The sequence below is a fragment of the Symphalangus syndactylus genome, chromosome 7, assembly GCF_028878055.3.
Source record: "Symphalangus syndactylus isolate Jambi chromosome 7, NHGRI_mSymSyn1-v2.1_pri, whole genome shotgun sequence".
Taxonomy (NCBI): Eukaryota; Metazoa; Chordata; class Mammalia; order Primates; family Hylobatidae; genus Symphalangus; species Symphalangus syndactylus.
Genome location: NC_072429.2, coordinates 123,752,127 through 123,763,335, shown reverse-complemented (window position 1 = coordinate 123,763,335; position 11,209 = coordinate 123,752,127). Strand labels below are relative to the sequence as shown.

The 11,209-nt window shown below is 44.5% G+C and overlaps 1 protein-coding gene across 1 annotated transcript; it reads right to left on the bottom strand.

Moving 5' to 3' along the window:
* Window positions 1-3,904: 3,904 nt before the first annotated feature.
* LOC129485781 (centrosomal protein of 112 kDa-like) lies at window positions 3,905-4,354 on the bottom strand. Its single transcript, XM_055284806.1, has one exon. The coding sequence runs from the start codon at window positions 4,352-4,354 to the stop codon at window positions 3,905-3,907; it is 450 nt and encodes a 149-aa protein (XP_055140781.1).
* Window positions 4,355-11,209: the final 6,855 nt, after the last annotated feature.

Below are 11,209 nucleotides of genomic sequence, written 5' to 3'. Positions count from 1 at the left end.
ACTGACACCCGATTTGCTAATAGCCTAAAACTTTCCTAAATAGGTAAGTACAGGGAAGAACAAAGTAGAGGAAGTTGCTTACAAAAGGTTTAAGGAAGCAATAACATTTCCAAATAAGGAACGGGCATAAGCTATGAGCTGGAACGTGCCTGTGAGCATGTCCAACAGTTACATAGGATAGGGCTTAACAAAGAGTTATTAGCACAAACCAAGGGGGCTTGGAGAAAGTTAGTCTTTAAAAGAAACGATTATTTTTAACACTTATGATTTATTCTTTAACAAGAAGTGAAACTTTGAAGAGGAAACATTTTACTTTCTACAAAAACACAATCAGCTGAATTTGTAATCTCCCCTATTTTTTCTATCACTTATTCCCGGCCTGGCCAGAGAAGGCATTTAAGCATTAATTTGGACTCTATTCTAGAAAAATCTTTCTTTAGCACCACAAACCAGCTGAGGAAGTTTTCTTGAGCCCTTTATCCAGTTGCTCTAGAAATAAATCAGGGACTTGGAGCCCATGTATTTAGATATCTAAATATCTAATACACAACTGTATCCACACATCTAAATATCTAATACACAACCGCCAGGTGCAGTGGCTTACACCTGTAATCTCAACAACTTGAGAGGATGGCTAGGGCCTCCGAGTTCTGGAGTTCGAGACCAGCCTGGGAAATAGGAGGACCCTGTCTCTAAAAAATATAAATATATTTTTTTAAATTAGGAGTGGTGGCATATGTCTGTAGTCGTAGCTACTTGGGGAGATCACTTGAACCCTGGAATTCAAGGCTTCAGTGAGCTGCAGTCATGCCACTGTACTGCATGCAGCCTGGGCAACAGAGCAAGACCCTAGCTCTAAAAACAAACAAACAAACAAATAAAATATGCAAGCTTTTCTCCTGTAGAGGAGGATAACAGATGTAAGCAAGTGCTTTGCTTCATGTGTCAGGCCTCTGAGCCCAAGCCTGCACATATACATCCAGATGGCCTGAGGCAATCAAAAGTGCAAAAGAAGTGAAACAGCCAGCTCCCGTCTTAACTGATTGACCAACCTTATGACATTCCATTATGACTTGTTCCTTCCCTGCCCCAACTGATCAATCGATCGACCTCATGACATTCTTCTTCTGGACAATGAGTCTTATGATCACCCCACCATGCACCCTGTGACCCCCTCGTAGGCTGACCATAGATAACCACCTTTAACTGTAACTTTCCACTGCTTATCCCAGCCCTATTAAACTGCCCCATCCCTATCTCCCTTTGCTGACTCTCTTTTCGGACTCAGCTCACCTGCACCCAGGTGATTAAAAAGCTTTATTGCTCACACAAAGCCTGTTGGTGCTCTCTTCACATGGACGTGCATGACATCATGAACTAGCCATTATGTGTGCTCTGCATGCCAGTTAAAAAAGACTGAGCCTGCAGAGTTCTTCCTGGGAGTTCTTAGGGACAGGGGGCACTGGCATTCTCCACATTTGGAACACAGCACTCAGGCAACCAGGATGTATGGAGGTGCAGGGCAGCTAAACAAGGTCTGCAGGAGCTGGCTGGGCTCTTAAGAATTTCTGTCTGTGTCCTTCTGCATTTTGTCAAGCTTGCTAGCTGCATGAGAGCCAAGCACTTAACTTTTGCCCCTCCATTTCCCGTTGCACACCCTGTCTTTCTGGTGTGGAGTTTAACCAGACATCAGCATCAGGCCGTTGGTTTCCCTTGCAAAGTGATGGCTTCCGAACCCCTGGAGTTCCAGGAAGCACAATTTGCACACTCCATCTTGTCGTCTACGGTAGCTACCCTCTAGTTCACAGGACAGCAGGATAAAGGACTTTGAGTCCTTTGGTTACAAGTTGCCACGGGCAAGGGAAGTCATTTTCCTGAACTCAAAATACCCATCTGTGTGTTATTGACTTTTTTTTTCTAGATGTAAACAACCACATTAACAAAAACAAGATAAATTTAAGTTGTCCATGGTAGGTCTAGTGAAAGCTATAATCTGGGTTTTTGTTTTTGTTTTTGTTTTTTATAAAGGAAAGAGGTTTAATTGACTCACAGTTCCACATGGCTGGGGCAGCCTCACAATCATGGCAGAAGAGCAAGGGACGTCTTACATGGTGGCAGGAAAGAGAGAGAATGAGAACCAAGTGAAAGGGGTTTCCCCTGATAAAACCATCAGATCTCGTGAGACTTATTCACTACCATGAGAACAGTATGGGGGAACTGCCCCCACGATTCAATTATTTCCCACTGGGTCCCTCCCACAACACGTGGGAATTATAGGAGCTACAATTCAAGATGAGATTTGGGCGGGGACACTGCAAAACCATATCAATATTCAAATTTTAATTCATGGGATAAAACCATCATCTGGTCCCAGGTGGAAGCATGTGCTTTAGGTGTGTGCCATCAGTCCACAGTGAGCAGCATTATACAAAATAGCTCTGAGAAACTTGATACTGCTTTTTCTGTAAGAATATTCTTAAGAACATCAGCTACATCTTACAGGTTTTCTTCCACTGATCTTTCTTTGCTCTGCAATGTCTTCTACATTGCTACCAATGATCTTTCCAAAACAAACCTGACCTAGATCCTTTGCTGAAAAATCATCAGTAGTTCTTCTCTACCTGCAGAATAATTTCAGACCCCTAAGCATGGCATGTACCCTTGCTACTCAATGCCTGCTCTGAACGCCAGCAGGGTTGTAGGATCATGAGCTCTACTCCAGACTGACAGCATCAGAGCCTACATCTTACCAAAATTCCCAGGTCACCTGTGGGCACATTCAGGTGTGAGAAGCACTTACACAGTGCACCTTTCATGAGGGTCCTACAGCTGAAATTCCTCTCCGATGTCAGTGCTAGGAAAAGCTGTGTTTCTCCTAAACACTTGACTTGGTTTCTATTAAGGACATGGGCTACTGAAATTCGATTTATTCTTGTCTTTAGCTGCTACGAAGCCCAGGCCAAACATGGAACTCTCCTTTTAGCAGCTTTATTGGACTTCATGGCAGGCATTCTGTTTATGAATTCTATTCTTGATTTCATATTATTTTCATATCTTTTTGTTTTACTGTGATTTTCTTATTTTTTTTATTTTTATTTTTATTTTTTTTTGAGACAGAGTCTTGCTCTGCTGCCCAGGCTGGAGTGCAGTGGCACGATCTCAGCTCACTGCAACCTCCGCCTCCGGGGTTCAAACAATTCTCCTGCCTCAGCCTCCTGAGTAGCTGGGATTACAGGCACCCGCCACCATGCCCAGCTAAATTTTTTATTTTTAGTACAGACAGGGTTTCACCATGTTGGTCAGGATGGTCTCGAACCCCTGACCTCGTGATCCGCCTGCCTCGGCCTCGCAAAGTGCTGGGATTACAGGCGTGAGCCACTGTGCCCGGCTCTTATTAATTTTTATCCTGTTGTACCATATGCATCTCTCTAAGTCACCTGAAATACTTTTGGGGATTTGGTGAGGTATGAGCCCATGATATTTGCATGTGTCTAAGACAGCAAGGAAGTAATAAAGTCAATAAATATTTCATTTCCTGGCCTTCCCTTGCCCTAAATGGTATGTTTAACACCAGTGCTAACTTCTTCCAATCCAACCTGTCTGTGTGTGCAGAAGTCTCATGTCAGATACTTTCATCACAAACCTAGAGGTATTTTCCATAGAAACCTCTTATGTAAGAGGAATTGAAGATATGAAGGCAAGAGAGCATTGGTGGTAAGGCTGGTGGCAGGCTGGATGTCACAGTGGGAGGTCCAGGTTTCTCTGCGCTGGCCATCCAGGTCCCAGCTTACTCTGCGTCCCCGCTCTTTTCTAAATAAGGACTTTCTGCTGTCGGTCTTTTCTGTCATGAGCTGGGCTCCAAAGTGGCAACCTTCATTAAAAAGTGAAAACTGGGTGTTTCTGTCTAAAAACTAATTAATTCCTTGATTGCTTGGTCATTATCTCTAATCAGCTCCTTCTTCTCTTCTTGAAACTTCTGTCTAACATCCTGGAGCCGCCTTTCTGCAGCAAGCTGCTGCTGGATGTTCTCTTCTTTCAGAAAGGAAATGGTTGTCTGAAGTTCTGCTATGATCTGTGAAGATTTGGCAAGCTTCTGAGTGTATTCCTTCTCAATCTGCTTCAGCCTGCTGTTGGTCTTTTCCAGTGTCATCTCTGTCTCAGCAGCATGAGTCTTTTTCAGCTCTATTTTCATCTTTTCTGATTCAGCCTTCAGTTTGTTGACGACAATCTCATGTTCCCTTGCAGCCCTTTTCTTTTCCTCTTCACGAAGAAGAGCAAGCTCTACCAGCTGCTGTTTCCACTGTAAATGCACATTGATCAGTTCTTTTCTCAACTTGTGAACCTGGGCCTCCATGTCGGCAGTAACCTGTGCAAATCGTTTCTTGAACTCCTGAATTTGATTTTCGTGCTCCATATTGGCAGCGCGAAGGTGTTTTTCCAGGTTTTCAATTTCCCGTTCATGGTCTCGGACTAGGCTATCCTTCTCTGCGTTATGCTGCTGTAATAGGTGCGTCTTCTGTTCATTCTCCAGCTTCAGCTCTACTATTTGTTGTTCATGCCGCTGTCTGATGGCTTCCAGTTGCCATGAAAACTCCTTTGTTTCTCACGAAGAGATTTGGATCTAGTTAGATTTGCCGCCACTTTTTCCATCCTGCCGATGCTAGAGCTCCCCAAGGACGATGTACAGGGAGCCCACCTGGGCGTGGAAGGGCTCCACCAACTTGGTACAGACAAGAACCTGGTGCTGATCGGATCCATGCTGAGCCATCGGTGTTACTCTGGACCGGATCATGTCATAGAGGCACAACCTATCTACCAAATGTTCTCAGTGTGCTCCCATCAGGAACTTGGCCTGCACTGACCTCCCAGGGGAGGTAATAGGTCCCAGGTTTGGGCAGCATCGTGGGCTCCTGTTCTAGGCGGCGTCGCTGGGTCCTCGGATTTCTTCTCTCCGCCCGGCGTGGTCACGTGACGGGGGAGGGGCGGGATACAAAAAGTGCTTTACTTTCCCGCTCCCCGGACGCTCAGCAGGGCAATTTCTTGACCTTTGGAGCCCCTTTCCCGAGGATCCGCTCGGGAGCCTCCCCTGGCCAGGAGCAGGGGTTTAGTCTGCCCCGCCACCGGCCCCAGTCACGCCGCGGACATCGCCCCCTCCGTCTGGGCCGCTGTCACTCACGTGCTGAAGGGCCTCGGAGAAAGAAGGGGCCTAATCTGGGGTTTTATGTTTCATGAATGTTTCAAAAATTAAGGTTTAGCAAAAAAGGTGGGATCAGGGGACCACCAAGAAGAAAGGCAGCACTCCTCTCCAACAACTTGGGCTCATGATAAAGGGGAAAGCGCTTATTCTTAAACCAAACCTCACCCCTTGAAAGATAATTTCTTCTTTAAAGAAAACAGCATGGTACTGGTACCACAACAGAGACATAGATCAATGGAACAGAACAGAGCCCTCAGAAATAATGCTGCATATCTACAACTATCTGATCTTTGACAAACCTGACAAAAACAAGAAATGGGGAAAGGATTCCCTATTTAATAAATGGTGCTGGGAAAACTGGCTAGCCATATGTAGAAAGCTGAAACTGGTTCCTTCCTTACACCTTATACAAAAATTAATTCAAGATGGATTAAAGACTTACATGTTAGACCTAAAACCATAAAAACCCTAGAAGAAAACCTAGGCATTGCCATTCAGGACATAGGCATGGGCAAGGACTTCATGTCTAAAACACCAAAAGCAATGGCAACAAAAGCCGAAATTGACAAATGGGATCTAATTAAACTAAAGAGCTTCTGCACAGCAAAAGAAACTACCATCAGAGTGAACAGGCAACCTACAAAATGGGAGAAAATTTTCGCAACCTACTCATCCGACAAAGGGCGAATATCCAGAATCTACAATGAGCTCAAACAAATTTGCAAGAAAAAAACAAACAACCCCATCAAAAAGTGGGCAAAGGACAGGAACAGACACTTCTCAAAAGAAGACATTTATGCAGCCAAAAAACACATGAAAAAATGCTCATCATCACTGGCCATCAGAGAAATTCAAATCAAAACCACAATGAGATACCATCTCACACCAGTTAGAATGGCGATCATTAAAAAGTCAGGAAACAACAGGTGCTGGAGAGGATGTGGAGAAATAGGAACACTTTTACACTGTTGGTGGGACTGTAAACTAGTTCAACCATTGTGGAAGTCAGTGTGGCGATTCCTCAGGGATCTAGAACTAGAAATACCATTTGACCCAGCCATCCCATTACTGGGTATATACCCAAAGGACTATAAATCATGCTGCTATAAAGACACATGCACAGGTATGTTTATTGTGTCACTATTCACAATAGCAAAGACTTGGAACCAACCCAAATGTACAACAACGATAGACTGGATTAAAAAAATGTGGCACGTATATACCATGGAATACTATGCAGCCATAAAAAATGATGAGTTCATGTCCTTTGTAGGGACATGGATGAAACTGGAAACCATCATTCTCAGTAAACTATCACAAGGACAAAAAACCAAACACCGCATGTTCTCACTCATAGGTGGGAATTGAACAATGAGAACTCATGGTCACAGGAAGGGGAACATCACACTCCGGGGACTGTTGTGGGGTGGGGGGAGGGGGGAGGGGGGAGGGACAGCATTAGGAGATATACCTAATGCTAAATGACGAGTTGATGGGTGCAGCAAACCAACATGGCACATGGATACATATGTAACAAACCTGCACGTTGTGCACATGTACCCTAAAACCTAAAGTATAATAAAAAAAAAAATAAATAAAGAAATGAGCAGGAAGGGGTGGGGCTCCCGGGCTCACAGAATTTTATCTCAAGACAATGACAGCAAAACGAAACATGATTTGCCTAGGGTCATGGTCTAACTGCCTGAGTAAGCAGGTTCTGAACACACTATTCTTCAAAGCTTCGAACCTGCTTCCCTGTATCTGTTTTGAATTTCCTCTTCTCTAACGTGTATTTATATCCTGCCTATTACAAGCTGACAAGAACAATCACTAGCATTATCTGTTTCCTTTCAGATCCTGGTGTAATTCACTTACCTTCTTCCCACGTTTTCTTTTCCTTGCCATCTAACCAGACTGCCTCATAAAGATAAAGGGAGGAGAGAGGTAGCATCTTTGGATGTTATTAAGAAAGAAACAGACAAACCAAACAGGCTATTTAGTCCTGGGTACCTGGAAGAAGTTTTTGTAAATTGATTCATTAATGTGTTCATTCCATTAAGAATTTACCAGGAGGTGACTATGAATTGAGCCCTATGCCAGGCAGTAGGATCTCCCTCCTGCACTATCTACTGCCTGGGCGGCAGAGTGAGACTCCATATCAAAAAAAAAAAAAAAAGAGCAGAACAGTGCTGTAAGGAAACCATGTATTTTTATTTCAATATATAATTTGTGGATAAACTGAATAATATCACTTTAATTTTAGCTAATATATTCACACAGAATTTCTTTCTTTTCAACCCAAGGTTCATTGTCTCAAGTCAAGGAAATCTAGGACATGAACAAACAGAAGTGAGTTTAAGAGCAGGGGTTTAATAGGCGAGAGAAAAGAGAAAAGCTCTCTCTCCTGCAGAGAAAGAGGGCCTCTGGAGTGAGTCTTCCAGTTTCTTGGTGAAATGCACAGGGTTTTATAGATGAGCTCGAGGAACTGATTTACATAGGGCACAAGAGATTGGTTGGACCAGGTGGGCCCTTTATATAGCATGCAAAGAGGCTGGCCTTCCCACCCTAATCTTTCATTATACAGATAGGGTCTCTATCTGGCTAGTGCCATGTTGTCTGTTTTTTTTACTGCACACATGGCAACAAAGAAAAGGGAAGAGGGAACCTTCATGTTGAACATACGTGGCCCCCAAGTAGCCTTTTCCTATTTGTACAGCTGCTGGCATTTACCTGTGCAAGCTTCCACTTGCTTATCTATGTCTGCAGCTCGATTTTTCAGGCTGCTCTTTGTCAGAAAAGAAATGATTTGGGGGCTGCTTTTCATTAAAAGGGAAACCTTACTGAGGACTCTCTTATCCTCACTAACTGCCTAAACAATTTCTTTTTAGCTCCTATATCACCAGGTTTTGATTTTAAGGCATGGGGGATCAAACTTTTCCCAGTTCTTGAGGATGCATCTGAGGGGCATATCCTGTGGTATGGAGATATGATTACCCATCTGCAAAGAGAGAATAGAGGAGAAAAAGGAAAAAGAAGGCATCCCTTCTTATTTTCCTGTTATCCTGAATCGGGCACTCCCCATTCATCCTTAGGGTTCTGGAATAAACTGGTCTTACCATATACCCTTAACCTCCCATCTCATCACAATTACCCACTTGAGAACAAAGGAGATACCGGAGTGAACATGCCCCATCCCCATTCATTCTTGGGGTTCTGGAATAAACTGGTCTTACTATGTGCCCCTAACCTTGCCTTCATTTCTGTTCTAATGGTAATCTGATAGCCTGCGACCAACCTTCATCTCTGTCCTCTGGGTCTTTTGCACCTGTGGCCTCAGGCTGGCCTATATCCTAGTCTCTATGACCTTATAGTGACTCTTGTTTGGTGCATTCTAGAAACAAAATTATTATCTCTTTTCTCAGATTCCCATTTCCTATGTTCTTTAAGTAGATGAGAAGCTTGTTTGTCAGCTAACTGCTGCAAGGAGGCTGGACTTCCCTCCTTTTGAATATGATCTTGAAGGTCTTGAGGCATATCGAAAGGGGTGTGGAAGTGATTAGAGAAAAGGAGGCTACAGGAGGAAGTGTGAGGAAGCGAGAGGAATACTTGTGGAAAGCCTTCATATGCTCACAAAAATGGCAGCCGCTGGGATTCCAGAAGGCAATGTTTATTTGTCTTCTTGACATAAAGGAGAAACCTCTGGAGGACTTAGGGCTTGGGGGTAAGAACTCATAAATGGTAAGGAAGAATTTCCCCTCCTCCCAAAGTGGTGCTACCTCAAAAAAAGCAAGTAGATGGGGTCCTTAAAGGGCCACAGAGGGAGGCTTTGTACAAGTGGACAAGCTGCTTCAAAAGCCACTGGCAAACTTGGCTCTGGGGCATAATAGGAATGAAAAGCATATGGTAAGTCATAAGGAGCTTGCAGAGCCTGGGTTCCAATTAATGCCTGTCCCAGCAATGAGCCAGCAGCAGAGAAGGAAGTCACATGGCATGCGAAGAGAAAACAGAGAAGAGGAAGACTTACCCTGAGGTGGATGATCCAGTGGTTGTGTAAGGCCATTTCAGAACACACACAGAGAAAACAGGAAAATAGGTGGTGTGGGTTTTTGGGAAAGAGCCGATTTTGGTTGAAAAAGCAGAGAAAACTCCAGACATTGCACGGTGTTAGGCTTTTAGCCCCACCACTCTCACAAGCCTCCTGTCCAGGATGGCCAACAGTGTCTCAGGTCTACTTGGTGTAGACTCCGAGGTCCTTCTCACTCCTGTGAACCACACATCAGGGTGAGAGGAGAGATCAGCCAAGGGCAGCAGAGCCACTGTGGCTGAGAGGAATCATTCTGGGGATTGGTTAGTAAGCAGGAGAGCAAGAGGGAGAAGAAAATGGCATACAGGGCTTGAATACTTCCAGTGGCAGAAGGCAAGGCATAGAGTTGCCTTACCACTAGAGAAATCTATCCAAGGTACACGGCACCAAAGTATGTTAGCAGCAGTGAATCCACAGGGGTCTGCAGAAACCTCAATTCTTGCCTCTCAGAAGAAAGAATTCAACCGAGGGGCATAAGGCACAGGGAGAGACCACGACAAGTTTTGGAGGAGAAATGAACGTTTATTAAAAAGCTTTAGAGCAGGAATGAAAGAAAGTAAAGTACACTTAGAAGACGGCCAACTAGGTGGCTTGAGAGATCAAGTGCATGGTTTGACCTTTGACTTGGGGTCTTACACACTGGCATGCTTCCAGGGTTGCGTTACTTCTCCCCCCAATTCATCCTTTGAGGTGGGCTGTCCACGTGTGCAGTGGCCTGCCCGCCCTTGAGAAGGAAGAATGTGCAATGTGTTTACTGGAGTTTTACACATGCTTGCTTGAGGCATTATTCCCTTACCAGTCGAATGTTCCTAGAAGAAGGTCATATACAAGTTAAACTCTGCCATTTTGCCTCTTAGCACGTATGCTTGAGTCCACTTGCCCAACTCCTGAGATCTTATCGGGAAGCTGGTGATCACCAACTTCGGGTTTTTTCTATCTATTGGGAAACTGCCTTTCCCTGGCGCTGGCTGCAACCAATTATTATTTTAGAGAGACAGTTAACGACTGCCTGACCATCACCTGATGCTCACCTGACATTCCTAGTTGGGGTAGGGAGGGGCTCTCCTTCCCTGCTCATGTCTGACTAGCTACCTACGGTAACACATTGACTACAATTCCCTCAAATTTTTAATTCTCTACTAATTCCCCCACCCAGTCCAGGTCATATCACCTACTCTTTGGTTTTTAACCTCATTTTTAAGTCCTACCTCTCTTTCAGAATATGCCAGCAGATCTCAGTTTCCCCAGCTCACCCTTGGGTAAATACTAACGTGGGCTTGAACACACCCCACTAGCTGCCTTGGGTTGCAACCCCCTGGTCAAGCTCTGGCCTCTAGGCAATAAGCCCTAGTGTCACTCATTGCCAGGCACCACTGCACCTCCTGCACCTCCTCAATAGAAAGTTCAGTCAATACATGCTACATAGTCTTTTGGTGGCCCAGCCTTTCCTTCCTGCCAGCCTCTGACCTTGGGCTGTCCCTTCCATTCTGGTTTGAATGGGCATTTCCCGCTGTTGACTAGATTCCTGCTTCCAGCCCATTCTCCCAAGTCCTATTCTCCTGCAGATCTAATTGTAGCCACCACACCCGCTCTGTTGGGTACCTGACCTTGGATCTTCCGAATTTTCAACTTCAATGGTAACATGAGGAGCTATAAAAGGAAACCTCCTCAGGCCTTCACTCAGAATCTATTTTTTTCTATTTTTAAAAACTTTTATTTTTTTTCTTGGACTATAACATGCCTGCAGAAAAGTGCATACATCAAAAATACTCAGTGAATCACCGCAGGTGATATACATCCTCTACCTCTACCTCTCAGGTCAGGAAATGGAGCCTTAGTGATACTCCGTGGGTCCCTCTGCGCTCCTTCCGCATCTTTGTCTTTGTCTTCCTCCCCAGGGTAGCCCCTATTCTGATTTCTAACACCAT